General features: G+C 45.7%; 1 protein-coding gene across 1 annotated transcript in view; it reads left to right on the forward strand.

Moving 5' to 3' along the window:
• SH3BP5L (SH3-binding domain protein 5-like) overlaps positions 1 to 7,009 on the forward strand; it is a 35,506-nt gene extending 28,497 nt beyond the window's left edge. Inside the window, exons 5-6 of the mRNA XM_006874460.1 lie at positions 4,860 to 5,033; positions 6,545 to 7,009. Of these exons, the coding sequence (XP_006874522.1) occupies positions 4,860 to 5,033; positions 6,545 to 7,009 (639 nt within the window). The remainder of the gene's footprint in view (positions 1 to 4,859; positions 5,034 to 6,544) is intronic.
• Positions 7,010 to 16,750: the final 9,741 nt, after the last annotated feature.

Genomic DNA, 16,750 nt, shown 5'->3' on the forward strand with positions numbered 1-16,750 from the left:
TGCATACATCATTATTTACCTCTGCCCCACGTAGCCCATGCAAACCTGCTTAACTGTTCTCCCATCTGCCTTGTTTTTCAGTTCCCTCCACCTTCTTGTGTATTGCCCCCACCCCCAACAACACCCAATGTATCCTCTCTCTATTCCCTACCCTGAGCTCCACATTCCCCTTCTCCATTTATCTTGATGCTGTTTATTGGTCCAGTAGTGAGGACTTTTGTTTTCCGTATGTTGAGGTGCAATGCATACGAAGGCTGTGGTCTTTTATCTTCATAATGAGTCCTCTTCACTTTCAGCAAGCAAGGTTGTATCATCTGCATATCACAGGTTGTTAATGAGGCTTCCTCCAGTCCTTATGCCACATTCATTTTTATATATTTCAGCTTCTCGAGAGATTTCCTCAGCATACAGATTGAATAAGCATGGTGAAACAATACAACCCTGGCACACAGCTTTGCTAATTTAAAATCATTTATTATTCCCTTGTTCTTTTCAAACAATTGTCTCTTGGTCTATGTACAGAACACAGTTAAATGTTCCTGAATACTCATTCTCCACAATGTAGTCCATAGATTCTTATGATCCACACAATAGAAAGCCTATGCATAGTCAATAAAGCATTGTTGTTGTTGTTGTTGTTAGGTGCCATTGAGTTGGTACTGACCCACAGAGACAATATGCACAGCAGAACGAAACACTGCCCGATCCTGGGCCAACCTCACTATTGTTGCCACGCTTGAGTCCATTGATGCTGCCACTTGGCCAATACATCTCATTGGGGGTCTTCATCTTTTCCTCTGACACTCCACCTTACCAAACATGATATCCTTTTCCAGCGACTGCTCCCTCTTGACAATATGTTTAAAGTATGAGAGACGAAGTTTGGTCATCTTGGCCTCTAAGGAGCCCCCAGGTGTCTTTCAGCTGTTCCTCTAACTCATTTGCTTCCTTTTCCGCATTCCTTTTTCTTTCTTGTTCTTGTACTCCAGCCTTCCCTCAACTTTGATTCTGTCTCTGGCAAAATCTTTTATTTATTCTTTGCACATTTTGTTGTAATATTTGGCTTTATCTTCTTGAGCTGATCTTTGAAGTTTTCTGTTCAGCTCTTGGACCTCCTCATGTCTTCCATTTGCTTTAGCATCTCTACGCTGGAAAGCAAGTTTCAGTGTCTCTTCTGACATCCATTTTGACCTTTTCCTTCTTTCTTGTCTTCTTAATGACTTTTTGCTTTCTTCATGTATGATGTTCTTGATGTCATCCCAGAACTCTTCTGGTCTTCGGTCTTTAGTGTTTAATGTATCATATCTGTTCTTCAGATCTCTAAATTCAGGTGGGATATATTCAAAGTCATTTTGGCTCTCGTGGATTTGTATTCATTTTTCTTCAGCTTCAGTTTGAATTTGCATATGAGTAATTGAAGGTCTGTCCCACAGTATGTCCCTGGCCTTGTTTTTGACTGATGATATGGTGCTTTTCCATCATCTCTTTCCACAGATGTAGTCAATTTGATTTCTGTGTATTCCATCTGGCGAGGTCCATGTGTATAGTTGTCTCTTAATGCTGTCTAAAGAAGGTACAAATCATTGATTTTGCAGAATTCTATCATGCGATCTCCAGCATTATTTCTATCACCAAGGCCATATTTTCCAGCTATTGATCCTTCTTCTTTGCTCCCAACCTTTGCATTCCAATTACCAGTAATGATCTATACATCTTGATTGCATGCTTGATCAATTTCAGATTAAAGAAGTTGGTAGAATTCTTCTATTTCATCCTCACTGCTTTTAGTGTTTGGTGCATAAATTTGAATAATAGTGGTATTAACTGGGCTTCCCTGTAGGCGCGTGGTTATGATCCTTTCACAAACAGTGTTGTACCTCATGACTGATCGTAATTTTCTTTTTGACAATGAATGCAACACAATTCCTCCTCAATTTGTCATTTCCTGCATAGTAAACTGTGTGGTTGTCAGATTCAAAATGGTTAATACCAGTCCATTTCAGCTCACTAATGCCTAAGTTAACGATGTTTATGCGTTCCATTTCATTTTTGACAACTTCCAATTTTCCCAGATTCATACTTTGTACATTCCATGTTCCAATTTATTTGATACATGAATACTGAGAATTTTCTTCCAATCTGTAAGTTATCTTTGTTGAAAAAATCTTTTGATACACAAAAGTATTTAATTTTTATGAGGTTCCATTTATCTATTTTGTCTTTGACTGCCTAAGTTTTATACAGTTGGTCTCATGTCTCCCCTCCTATAATTCTTCTAAGAATTTTATTATTTTAGTTTCCACACTTGGTCCATTTTGAACTGATTTTGTGTATGGTGTAAAGCATGGATCCTGATTCATTCTTCTATATGTAGAAATCCATTTTCCCCAACACCATTTATTGAAGGGAGTCCTAGTATGGCACTGCAGGATAATGCACTGGACCACAAAGTCAATTTGAACCGCAAGGTTGGCAGTTCAAACATACTAGCTGTTCCTTGGAAACCCTTTACAGGGTCTCTGTCTTTGTTGTCACTTCTTCTCTGGTTAGGATATCACGGTATGTTCCTGTTCTTCCCTCTTGATGGCCCTAGAGTCCTCTGTTCCTGTTATGCAAGATTAACTACTCCCTCTTTTTTGTTATATAACTTCTACCTTTACAGTTGTAACAGTCGCAATTAGTCATGATAGCAGTTACTCAATATTAGATCCAAAAAAATCCTATCCCCTTCTCTTTTCACCATTCTCATCTAGACAAGGTGAAAACTATTCTGTGGGGATTCCACCTTCCCTCCCTTGCTGTGAAAGTGAACTCTCTCTTGAAAACTTGTAAGCCAGCCACTTCATGTCTTTATAGCCTCCCCCCTCCCCCATTTTAGATAGTGTCTAAATTGCCCATCCGTATCAACCCTGTGTACTGAGGGGATAGGCTTGATCTTTGATGGAAAGACTCCTCCTCTCTCGGTTGGTATTTTGAGCTACTACATCCATAAGTCCTTGACAACAGCACTTCATTCTTCTTGGAACAACTATTAGCACTCATGGAAGCAGCAGTCAAGAACTCAAATGACGTATTGCATTAAGCAAGACCTTTTGAAAGTGTTGAAGAGCAAAGATGTCAGCTTGAGGACTTAAGGTGCACCTGACTCAAAGCTTGGTATTTTCAGTAATCTCATATGCATGCGAAAGCTGTATAATGAATAAGGAAGACCATAGAAGAATTGATGCTTTTGTGTTATGGTGTTGGATGAGAATATTGAAAGTGCCGTGGGCTTTCAAAAGAACAAACAGATCTGTGTTGGAAGAAGTACAGCCAGAGTGCCCTTGGAAGCCAGGATGGCCAAACTTTGTCTCTCATACTTTGGACATATTGTCAGGAGAGACCAGTCGCTGGAGGATATCATGTTTGGTAAGGTGGAGAGTCCACCTTACCAAACATGAGAAAAAGAGGAGAACCCTTAGTGAGATGGATTGGCAAAGTGGCAGCATCAATGGGCTCAGGCATGGCAACAATTGTGAGGTTGCCACCGGCCAGTGTTTCATTCTGTTGTGCATGGGGTCACTATGAGTCAGCACCGACTCAATGGCACCTAACTAAAAACAACATCCTAAGTAAATGTCAAGTTAATCAAATTCTAGCAATTTTCCCCTGCTTCCTGTATCACATTTCTTAATCTTATCAGATCATCAACTTGTGATCATCAATCATGTAATAACTTCTCATAGAATCTCTGGGATCATGTCACTTGTAGAAAGGGATAGTTTTACTTCCTCCTTCCTGATTTGGATACCATTCATTCATTCACTCCCTCACTTATTCTTTTACATTACATTCATTTTCCTATTCATTCATTTACTATTTTTTACTTTATTTTTCTAGCCTACGCACAATATTGAATGGCAGTGATTAGAGTAGGCATCCTTGTCTTGTTTTTTTTTTTCCTGTCTAGAGACTTTTATTCAGGGTGAGGAAGGTGACCTCTGCCGGAGAGAGAAGGCAGGAGGCAAAAGAGAAGAGGAAGAAGAGAGAAGGCAGAAAGAAAAGAGGGCAGAAAGAAGAAGAGCCTTGTCTTGTTCTTGATCATAATAAGGCTCTCAGTCTTTCTCCACTGAGTGTGAGATTTGCTGTGGACGTTGGTTTTTAGTCTATTTTAGATACTGTTTCTCCTGGGATCTCCTGGGGAGAAGGTGCAGGGCTATAGCTCCAGGTGCTGGTCTGCTGGGGATATGACATGGGTAGGTCCACTGGTCCTGACTGTGTGTGATGGGACAGTGGGAGTCTTTGCCTGCTTTCTGGTTAGATGTGGCTCTAGACTGCACATTCGAGGTGTGGGAACCTGGAGAACCCCACATAGAAAGCTGTGGCTCACCACAGAGGGTCTCCTCCATCTTCCTGCGACATGAACCCCTGGCACTGAGGGCCTCCCTAGGATGACGACTGCCGTAGATATGCTTGCATATTTCCAGAGTGTTCATGGGTGCATGGGAAAGCCCTGGGTTCCTTCTTGAAAACAAACAGCCAAGCTGATTGTAGAATCGTAGACTCATGAAGGTAGGCAGGAGCACTGAGACCTTGCACAGGAACACAGGGTAAGAGGTAAAACTGAGATGCAGGCACTAAAGGCCTGGAAGTTGGGCCACAGATCCACGAGATGGAATAAATCCACTGTCCCCTCGAGTGTCTCCAGAACTCAGTTTGCTCTCTGGGCTGTGCAACAGAAAGTGGCTCAAGGAGGGTGTTCCTGGTTAGAGTCCCCCTTAAGGAGTGTTTGAATGGGTAGGTTGGACGAAGGCAGGGGGATCTGAATTGGGCTGAGCTTACTGATGTGTATTCCCTTTCTTCCCCCATTCCACCTAAAGGTAAATGAAGCAGAGGAGGAGCGACTGCGTGGCGAGCGGGAGCACCAGCGAGTGACCAGGCTGTGCCAACAGGCTGAGGCTCGGGTTCAGGCCCTGCAGAAGACCCTCCGACGGGCCATTGGCAAGAGCCGCCCCTATTTTGAGCTCAAGGCCCAGTTCAGCCAGATCCTGGAGGTAGCTGAGTGGGGAGAGAAGGGAGTATGGGCAACCAAGAGAGCAGGAAGGGAAAGTGAGGCAAGGTGGAGGGTAGCTGACCGTCTGCTTTTCTGGTGGGACCGCCATCCTGGTGGGATGTGGTGTGCTGTAAGGTTTGTGGTGGGGACTAGTGGTGATGTCTGTGCTCAGTGTGACAGTGCTGGATTGGAAGACGGGTCTAGGGGTATGGTGGTGGCAGAGAATGCATGAAGAAGGGCGGTAAGCAAGAGTGAAACGGGCCCCGGGAAAGAAGAAACAATGCTGGATAGACACTTATTGCAACATCAATTCTGGCCCTGAAGACCCAGAGCTAGGTCAGATTGTACACCACAGTCCTTAAGTCTGCCCAGAACTTCAGATGTCACCACAAGCTTAGGGTCCCCAGGGCCACCTTCACTTCTGACCAACTGGCTTCAAATTTGTGGATCCCCTTGCTCCTTCCCACTCCACCCCACCCCACCCCATTGCCATTTAATCAGTTCTGATTATTGTAACCCTTTAGGCGCTGTGGGTTAATGCACCAGACTGCAAAGCCATTTGAACTGCAAGGTTGGTAGTTCAAGCTCACCAGCTGCTCCTTGGAAACCCTATACTGGGTCGCTGTGGGTCAGAACTGACTCAATGGCACTTAACAACAACATAGGACAGAGTAGAACTGATCCTTAAGGTTTCTGAGTCTTTATGGGAGCAAATACTTCCCTGGAAGAAGCTAGTGGGTTTTGCTAATTCATTAGAATGACTCTCAGAACTCAGGAAAGCACAATAGCTACAATTACAGTTAGACCACCCCAAAGGAGAGACACGTAAGGCAAGGTCTGTGAGGCTTTTAAGTCCTTTCCCATGAGTCAGGACATCACCCTCCCGTCGTCACATTGTCAACCAGGAAAGCTCCGCTGAGCCTCAGTGTCTGGAGTCTTCGGTATGATTGATTGACTTGTAGGCAGAGTTTAAACTCAGTCTCCTCCCCTAACCCCCTGCTTGGGGTTCCTGCTGAAAACATTCTTCTATCCTCAGTCATCCTGTCAGCATATTTAGGTGTGGTGGGGAGTCTTGTGTGAATGAGGGTACCTTGTGGGGAATCCTAGGGTTTAAAGGTTACTTCCAAGATACTGGAGACAAAGGCTTAATTCTTTAGGTGAAGTTAATTTTTCACCCCATACTCTGATAATGAAGACTTCTGTAGTGAGGAGCAGCAGGAGGTGGGGATGGGGCCCTGGGAGGAAGGCACCTGAAGCCGGGAAGGATGAGGTCAGGTGAGGAACATGGTAGCTATTGATAGATTCTGTTTATCCTAGTGGCTGATGGAAGTGGGCAGTGAGGAGCTTGAGAACTTTGTAGTGAGTGCTGAGGGCAACTGTGGTGGGGGGCATTGGGGGTCAGATTGGTGCTGGAAGAGGAGGTATGTTAACATCTCAGCCCCAAGTGCTGAGTGGGGCTGACAGGACCTGGGTAGCTTCAAGGGTCACTTTGCTGTGTCCTGCCCTCTACAGGAACACAAAGCCAAGGTGACTGAGCTGGAGCAGCAAGTGGCCCAGGCCAAGACCCGTTACTCAGTTGCCCTGCGGAACCTGGAACAGATCAGCGAGCAGATTCATGCCCGGCGCAGGGGTCTGCCCCCCCACCCACCAGGCCCACGTCGATCCTCACCTGTGGGAGCGGAGGCTGGACCTGAGGCTGAAGATGGGGACAGTGGGATTGAAGGGGCTGAGGGTGGGGTGCTGGAGGATGGGGGCAGCTTGGGGCTTGGTCCTGCCCCCGACACGGACACGCTGAGCCTGCTAAGCTTGCGCACCGTGGCCTCAGACCTGCAGAAGTGTGACTCAGTGGAGCACCTGCGGGGCCTCTCGGACCATGCCAGCCTGGATGACCAGGAGCTGGGGCCCAGGAGTGGGGAGCGGAGGGGGAGTGATGGTGGGACCCGAGGGGGCCGCCACCAGCGCAGTGTTAGCTTATAGTTGACATCCTCAGATCACTGTCCCACTCAGGGGGTCCTCTGCTGGGGCCACCCTCCCCCAGGTCACCTTCTCCAGTGCTTCCCTTTGAGATACTGGCGGTGTCTGGCTGGAGTACTGTGTCTCTTGTGGCTTCCTCACAGCTCCCTATCCGGGTGGCAGCTCTCACCTTGCCTTATCCCCAGAAGGCTCATTCTTGGCTGACCCCTGCTGTTCCTCTCTGTCCAGTACCTTCACTTGCCTCTTCTGTCTGAACCCTCCCTCTATTCTGGCTTTCCTGAATCAGGGAACTTGGTTTAGAAGGCACAGTGAAGCTCATGAAACAAGGGGATGGGATGGGGCTGAACCCTGCCCTTGCTGCCCCCAACCTGAATGGACAGACAAGCACCCTTCACACTGGTCCCCTCATCCTGCCTGAGTTGTCCCTGATGACACTACTGAGTCCTGTTGGAAACCCTGCCCCTGTGTCTTCCCAGACTGCTCACAGCATAACCTGTAAGACTGACTGTGCTCCTCTCTGGAAGCTGCCCCTCATGACTAGTGGCTCTGGTCGATGAGCCCCGAGGCAGGGTTCACAGGGTGACAGCATCAGGGAGGAGGAAACCCAGCCCTATTATCAGAGTCACGGTGACTCTCCATGCTCATGGCGTTTCTTCAGCTAGACTGGGTTCCTTCAGATTGCCAAGGTGCTATTGGGTCTCCTGGATCCGTGTTGGGGAGGGACATGAAGATGTAATGAGATCCTGGTGATGGAGACCTCTGCCATTCCCGGCCTTCACCCCTTGCTGGGGAGTGAAGTTTACCTTTTCTAGGTAGGGGCTGCTGAACTGAATTTCAGCACCCTTTTGCAGGGCGGGATTAGGGAATTTGGTGCTCAATTGCTCTCTGGCTCATCTCCAAACAAAACAAATTCTCCTCTAGGACTCCAAGGTTCCTTGGGGAGTGTTCAAGCATGACTGCCCAGTTTCCTCCCAGATGCCGGGAGGAGTCTGCCTGCAGTACAGTTTCCCTGGCCCTCCTTAGCTAGCCCCAGATGCCTTGTGCTGCTCCCAGGCTGCAGGGAGGGAGAAGCCAGACCATAATGAGGGTGCCTTGGGAAAGCCAACCCCAGGAGGGTTGAGAGCGGACTCTGCACAGGAGAGTGTGTCAACTTGTCCTGTTCTCCACCTGGAGGGTCTCCTTGCCCTCTGGATGAGGGAGAATGGTCATAATGATGACTACAGGTTTGAGTGACCATTGATTGGAGGGATGAAAGGGGGCTAGGACATGGGTGTGCGTGTGCGCATGCATGTGTGGGTGTGTGGTTGTGGGAACGAAGATCTGCTTCTGGTTTTATTTAAATAAAATAGTTTATGTAACAGTAATGTTTATTGTCCCTCTCAGGAGTGAGGATAAGGCAGGTATGGAGAGTTGTTTAGTTAGGTTGGTCAGTGAAGGCCTCAGGAATTGTCACCTGAGCCCAGAGTTGAAGGACAAGCTGGAAGTAACCACACTAGGGTAGGAGCAGAGGCGTTCCAGGTGGAAGGTGAGCGGGTGCACTTGAGTGGCCAGGCAGCCACAGGGTGTGTGTGGACATCCTGTGTGAATATAGACATTGGGTGAGATGAAGGCTGCTGGGGGTGTGGGGAGGCTACAGAGGGTTGGTGGACACTTGGAGCAGCTGCAGTGGTCCAGAGGGTGCCTGTATATGCCTTGGTGTGAACCTGGAGGAAGGGGAGGGATAAAAGGGTTGGCCAGATTCATCAGGTAAAAAGTACAGGATACCCAGTTTAACTTTTAATTTTCATTGAACAGTTTTTGTCCCATACAATGCCTGAGGCATACAATTAAAATTGTTCAGTCTATATGAAATTTGGAGTCTTGGTGTGGTACTATAGGATAAACACTGGACTGCTAACTGTAAGGCCAATGGTTCAAACCTACCAGGTGCTCCTTGGAAATCCTATACAGGGTCACTGAGTTGGAACAATTCAACACATAAAATTCAGACACAACGTCTTCTGGGTGACAAGGGTGAATTGAGTTCCTTTGAACTCGTGATGAAAGATTTCTTTGAGATACCTGGTAAAATCCAGCTTGGAGGTGAGGGGGCAGTGGTGGCAAGGAAGATGAGAATTTCAGGAACTACATAGATGGGGAGCAAAAGGCTTTGTACTGAGTTTGGTGCATCATTGTGTATAGAGGCAGTTGAAAGGTGTCATCCAAGAGAGACAAGGGACTGCCTGGGAGGATCTTAAACAGGAAAGGCATATCCTAGAGGAAAAACCGCAGGATGAAGGCATAGAACTGTTGGCACTCTGGGCATAGCATTGACTTGGTAACCTTGGCTAACCTGTGTCGCTAGGTGGCAGTGGAACCAGACCTTTATGGGGCCACCACTGTGCCCTTGAGTACTGTTCAGTCTGAGGGCTTTCCCTGACCTGATTTCTGAACTTAGTTGAGGAAGGAAAATTTCCCTTCGTTGCTGAAAAAGCAACTGCAAATGTACATAGCTTTGTACTCTGAGAGGACCACCCACCTTTGGCAGCACAGGATCTGTGAGGCTCCTGGCTTAGAGGAGCCCCAGGAAGTGGGCTGGGCTGTGTTTACGTAGTTTTTCCTTACAAAGTAGTTTAGGCACATCACCCCCTTTGGATGGATAATAAGGGACAGAGAGGCCCAAAATGGTGCTTCCTCCATGTGGAAGAAATGAGAAGACATGGCCAAGTGCTCCAATAAGTTCTAAGTAAGCCAGGTAATTGTTTACAGGCATCAGGAACATGGTACATCTGCCGATTTAATCCCACAAAAACCTGAGATAGGTAACACTGTTAAGTTCTAGTTCATAGTGACCCTGTGTAGGTGCAAGGAGCAGCTGGTGGGTTTAAACTGCCACCTTGTGGCTAGCAGTCCACTGCTTATCCTACAGAGCCATACCAGGAATCTGCTAAGCACTAAATTCTCTTTACAAATGAGCAGACACCTAGTCCCTAAGTCCATAACTGAGGCAGGCTCCAACTTGGGCACACTTGAGTCCATATGAGGGACACCACATGGCAGAAGCTGAGAAAGTGGTGGAAGTGGATATAGCCACCCCGTAGCAAGGTTTGCTGGGAAGTTAAGTGCAGTTGAGTCTGTTTCGACTCAGGGACCCTGTATAGTAGTGTTTCTGAGGAGTCCTACCTTGAGGTTAGCAGTCCCTCAAGGTTAGTTTATTCTACAGAGCCACACTTAATTTTTGTTGTTGTTGTTATTAAGTGCCGTCAAGTCAGTTCCGACCCATAGCGACTCTTACAGGGTTTCCAAGGAGCGGCTGTTGAGCTTCAACTGCCAACTTTGCAGTCTGGCGCATTAACCCACAGCGCCACACCTAGGACCTGGTAAATACCAGAAAGTTAACAGACTTCTAAGGTGAGCAAGAGATGGTGACGGTGGGATCTCCTTCTCATTCCAATATTGCTTTGCTTTACTAGCTCAAGCCCTGGACTGAGACCTCACCATGTGCAGGGGGCTGGGGCCATCACTTCAGTCTTCCCAATACCCTGGACGTTTTGGCGTCTAAAAGATGTTCAGAAAATGTGCTTTAGCCTTTTACTCCTTTGCCCAGTTGGAAACCATGCCAGGCCACTGTATCAGTACTAACATTAAGAAGTCAGGTTCTTGGGCAGAATCCTCGAAACAATTCACCTTGTTACTAGGGAGATTCCTCAAATTTTCTGTGCTTTAATTTATTGCCTATAAAGGGGGAAAATCTAGGTATGCTCCAGCATTGAGCCCCATTTGTCCCCATTACAGAACTCTTTAATCTCAGGGTGCCATTGGAATTGACTGCTGTTAAGTGAAAGCTAGACCAGGTCTATGGACTGTGGCTAGTCTGGGGAGATGGGAAGTTTGGTGCCTGCCAGCCTGTTGCCCTATGTTCTCCCCATAGCTCACCTGTTTCTGTATCTTCCCCCAATGTCTTACCCATTTTTTACCCCCAGCCTTGTCTACCTTCCTTTTCCTGGCTAGCTGGCTGTGTGCTATGGAGTCAGTTCTGACTCATAGTGACCCTGTACAGGGTTTTTGAGGTGGTAAATCTTTCTCCCATGGAACAGCTGGTAGTTTAGAACTGCTGACTTTGCGGTTCGCAGCTCGAATATAACCACTATGCTACCAGAGCTCCTTTTCCTAGCCTGATCCATATTACCCCCTTGGGAAATCCCTTTGACATCTCTCCACCCAAGTCTGCCCACCATTACTGAGCACCAGATCACACCACACTACATTGAGCTTTATGACAGACTAAGGTGGGAACTAAGTGACCATTTTATTGGCCAGCAAAGTTTATTAAATACCAGGAACTTTGTTGCTGTAAGGTGCCATCTAGTCAGTACTGACTCATAGTGACCCTATGCATAACAGAATGAAACACTGCCCGGTCCTGGGCCAACCTCACAATTGTTGCCATGCTCGAGACCACTGATGCTTCCACTTTGTCAGTCCATCTCACTGGGAGTCTTTCTCTTTTTCTCTGACTCCACCTTACCAAACATGATATCCTTCTCCAGCGACTGCTACCCCCTGACAATATGCCCGAAGTATGAGAGATGAAGTTTGGGCATCCTGGCCTCCAAGGAGCACTGGCTGTACTTCTTCCAACATAGATCTGTTGGTTCTTTTGGAAGCTCATGGCACTTTTCATAATTCTCCAACACCCTAACTCAAATGCATCAATTCTATGGTCTTCCTTATTCACTGTCCAGCTTTTGCATGCACATGAAGTTATTGAAAATAGCATGGCTTGAATCAGGGGCACCTTAGTCCTCAAGCTGACATCTTTGCACTTCAACACTTTCAAAAGGTCTTGTGCAGCAGATTTGCCTAATGCAATACGTCATTTGATTTCTTGACTGCTGCTTCTGTGAGTGTTGATCCAAGAACAATGAAGTCCTTGACAACTTCAATCTTCTCTCCATTGATAAGAATGTTGTTTATTGGTCCAGTGGTGTGAATTTTTGTTTTCTTTACATTGAGATGCAATTCATACGGAAGGCAGTGGTCTTTGGTCTTCATCAGTAAGTATTTTAAATCCTCTTCACTTTCAGCAAGCAAGGTTGTATCACCTGCTTATCGCAGGTTGTTAATGTGTCTTCCTCCAATCCTGATGACACATTTTTCTTCATAGAACCCAGCTTCTCAGATTATTTGCTCAGCATACAGGTTGAATATGGTGAAAGAATACAACCCTGTCGCTCCTGACCATATGCTACCTCTTGAACCAGGAACTTTATTGTTGTTTTTAGGTGCCATCGAGTCGGTGCTGACCCATAGAGACCTTATGCACAGCAGAACGAAACACTGCCTGATCCTGGGCCAACCTCACTATCATTGCCACGCTTGAGCCCATTGATGCTGCCACTTTGCCAATCCATCTCACTGGGTGTCTTCCTCTTGAGTTATGGTGTTGGAGGAGAATATTGAAAGTGCCATGGGCTGCCAAAAGAACCAACAGATCTGTGTTGGAGGAAGTGCAGCCAGAGTGCTCCTTGGAGGCCAGGATGGCCAAACTTCATCTCATACTTTGGACATGTTGTCAGGAGGGACCAGTCGCTGGAGAAGGATACCATGTTTGTTAGGGTGGAGGGTCAGAGACAAAGCGGAGAAAAAGAGGAACCAGGAATTTTAGGAGACAGGAATTGTTAGGACCAATGGGTGGGGCTAAGTAACGCAGATGTGCACAGGTGACTCTGGGCTGTAAGAAATAGAAGACTGAAGGTCTGAAATCAAGGAGGGTGTGGTAATGGTATTAATTTAGGAAAGAGAACTAGGCCTTTCAGCAGGCCTCTGCTCTCTGAGACTCTAAAGTTGCCCATGGTCTCTGACAGGGAAGGAGGCAGCAGGAAGTCTTTTCCATCCCCCAAACTTCCCTGCCCTCACGCCCCCATGTGGAGCCTCTCTGATCCCATGCTCCACTATTCATTCTGAAGTCTGGACCCTCCCTCTACCTAAACACTTGCACTATCTTACCACAAGTTTTTCCCCTATTTAATTTGCTAAACTTTTGCCTGTGCTTTAAGGCAGGGCTCATGTGGACTTTTGACTAAAGGCTGACGGGTTCCCCAGCTTTACAAACCAAAACTAAATGCACTGCCATCATGTTGATTCTGACTCAGTGACTTTCTCAGAGTAGAACTGCGCCCTAAGGTTTATGAGGCTGTAAATCTTTATGGGAGCAGATTGCCTCATTCTTCTCTTGAAGAGCAGCTGGTAGGCTCGATCTGCAAAGCTTTTGGTTAGTAGTCCAATGTTTAACCCATTGTACTACCAGTTCTCTTCCTCAGCTCACTAGCAAGTTCAAAGTAATCTCCCCCTAGTTCCCTCACCGCTCTCTTGACTTGTTGCAGAACTGGTCCAAACTTGTAGATATATGATCCTTGTTGGTCTTAACATCTCTTGGAAGAAAGCCTATGATTTACTCTGACTCCATCTTACTCAACACTTAGCATGTTACAAGAAACATTATAAGTAAAGTGACTGTATGTGATGATCTTAGTTATCTAGTGATGCTGTAACAGAGATATCACAAGTATATGATATGCCTTTTACAAACAAACTTATTCACTCACAGTTTAGGAGACTAGAAGTCTAAATTCAGAGTGCCAACTCTAAGCTTTCTTTTTGTTGGCTTTGGAGAAAGGTCCTTGTCTCAGCATCTGTAGGCCCAACATTCCTTGGAGATCTCCATTCTTGGTATAAATCTTCCTCTGGATGTAGGAGCTTCACAACACAGTGACCCCATTTCTAAAAGATCCACTCCACTGTTGGCTTCTTTTTCTTAGTGGTAATAGGGCCCACTTTCTCTGCTCACTTTTATATCTCTTGTAAGATAAAAGATGTCAAAAGGCCACACCCCTGGGGAACTCCCTTACAATATATCAGGGTTATGATGGGATTAATGTTATTGGAACCCACCCTTAATCCAATTATTGGTTTTATCACATCAGATCACAAGGGAATCATTACACAATTGTGACTTTACATCATTGTATAATACCAAACTACTGGGAATCATGGTCCAGACAAACTGACACAATTTTGAGGGGACACAATTCATACCATTGATGGTCTACATCCAAACACTCGAGAATGAAAGGATGCAAGCATGAACTGGCACTGTGAGCCAGCATGTCTGCTCACTGTTATTCTAAGTATTCAGTAAGTATTGATTGGGTAAAGGGCTGAAATAATGAAAGCATTGCGCCACACTGTTCTAAGAAGACTGCTCATGACCTGCCTCTGCCATGTAGACTATGTGTACATGGATAAGCGATGTCTCTGGGCTTCTACTCTAGTCTGCAAAAAGAGGAGGCTAGACTTGATAGATAACATCTAAAGAGTACTAAAGTAGAAATTGTGGTGGAGGCTGGGCTGTGCGAGAGTTTTGGTGAACAATGTCTGAGGTTAGTTGGCTGAAATAATAGCTTGTGTAGAGGCTACAAATCGGGCTGCGAGCCTTAAGGTCAGCGGTTCGAAACTACCAGCCGCTCTGCAGGAGAAAGATGAGACTTTCTACTCCCGTAAAGATTTACATCCTCGGAAACCCTGTACAGGGTCGCTATGGGTCGGAACCGACTCGACGGCACTTAACAACAACAAACAACAACAGAGGTGGAATGGTGGATGCATCTTCCAGGATGGTTTGGGGTTAGAACATGAGAACTTTGAAGCCAGGGCTTCACACACCAAGCCCAAAGGCAGCGGAGGGCTCTTTCTGTTTCTACTCTTAGAGATCAGTTCCCTCTAAGGGAAAATATTAGTAAGTCTTCATGCCCTTTCTTGTTGACAAGTTCCTTCCAACTTGGCAGCTTTGGGGAATAAGGTGATAACTGTCCACTATGGCCAAGGAACTGAGTGCCAGAGGTCCTTCCCCAGGACATTCACCACACAATATGGGAGAAAGGGGCTAGCAGAATGAGTTTATTTTCTCCATTTAGGAAAAAGTAACATTCTAGAACAATTGGGAAGAAGGACCATGGAGTTTGGCAATAGAAAATGAAAGCTATCCTTCCTCAGCTGTTGCTTTATCTCACATGTCCCTTCTGAGATCCCCATCTCTTTTATGGCTTCTGTGATAACACACAAAAGAGTTGAGTCCTCTTCTTGCCTCACAAAAGGGCGTTGTACAATTTCAGTTGTACCAGGGTCTGTCCTTCTCCAATGGTAGAACAAGATTTTTCGTAGGAACTTGGAAGGGAAGAGAAGGGATAGTGAAATAGTTTGGTGTGGAGAACTTACTGACTTACTGACAGGAAGCTCCTGAGACTTGCAAGGAGTCTCTCAGAGGCTGACTCATGCCCACATGCCCACACATACCTTCTTCCAACCTTGGGTATTCTGTTGTGATTTCAGAGTCTCGCTCTCCTTGGGGAAGAGAGACCAAAGTCCTACCTTCCTGCATCCCAGGGTGCCACTGTTGACAGTCCCCACTCTTCTCTTAACTTTCAATCAGCCCCTTTCACCTGATTCCCTCCCTTCAATTTGGATGGTGGTGGTTATGTGCTGTCAAGTCGGTTCTGACTCATAGAGACCCTGTGTAGGGTTTCTGAGTCTGTAAATTTTTATGGGAGCAGAAAGTCTCATCTTTCTCCTGTGGAACATCTGGTAGTTTCAAACTGCTGACTCGTACTCACTACTCACTACTCTACCAGAGCTCCTTCCAATTTGGATAGGATTTCAAAAGCCTCTGATTACAAACCCTCCCTCTCCTATTAATTTATATTTGAGCAGAAGGAACTAGTGGGCCCAGTTGGAAGGGACCTGTCAATGAGAAAGGGCATGAAGATTCAAAGTGGCCCCATTAGAGAAGGGAAGCTATGTTTTAATGATATCAACAAAAATAAACAGAAATTTAACAAATAAAAATGCAACCATATGCTTAGTTTACCTGAAACCTTGGATATACTTTTTCTCTGTTTTTTTTTTTTTTTTTGGAATTAATGTTTTTTCCCCCTCTCTTAAAAACAAAAAAACAAAAACATACACCCAGAGAGACTATGTCAGGAAAAGGCAGAATCAGGAAAAGTCTGCAAATAGAGAAAATAAACAGTTGGAGACAATGAAAGAAGCAGCACAGACAAAAGATATGAAGATATATGAGCTCAACTGGAGGGAGGGACCTAAGAGATAAGAAGGGAAAACCACCCATAGGTGACAGAAATAGTAGCAGAAATGGGTGCTGAGAGGTGCCTGGACACTAATTGAGCCCAGGTTGGATTTATAGCTCTCTCTTATCTAGAACAATCTTTAGGTTCCTAGAGATGGATTGGTTTCTGGAGCTACCTGCATTCTGCCAGATGTCTGCTGACCAGAGGTTTATGGCTCCCATGCCAAGTAAATTACTGATAAACCTTGTTTCAGACATGCCTCACCCTCTGTTGGCTCCAACAGTGTTTGATATACAATAATAGTAAATCAGATCCTGTGAGTCAATGGAAGACATAGAACCTGTGGAAAAAGGACTGAATCTAGGAAATCCTAGAGGTTTTCCTTGGAAAAAACCCAACCTATTATCAGGTGGAAGATGACTGAGGGGTTCATGCTGTATGATGTGCTTGAAATCCTGTTAAGGTCTCTGCACTATTAATTCAAGGAGGACTTGTGTGCCTGGAGCCTTGCAGAAAGTGAAGAAGTCTATCCCTAATCAACATTGTTTTTTTTTTAGTTTTTATTGTGAATTATGTGGGTTTACATGGGAGAACATCAGTTTTGTATTCATCCTATCAT

Source organism: Chrysochloris asiatica, unplaced genomic scaffold (genome assembly GCF_000296735.1).
Source record: "Chrysochloris asiatica unplaced genomic scaffold, ChrAsi1.0 scaffold00279, whole genome shotgun sequence".
NCBI classification, from domain to species: domain Eukaryota; kingdom Metazoa; phylum Chordata; class Mammalia; order Afrosoricida; family Chrysochloridae; genus Chrysochloris; species Chrysochloris asiatica.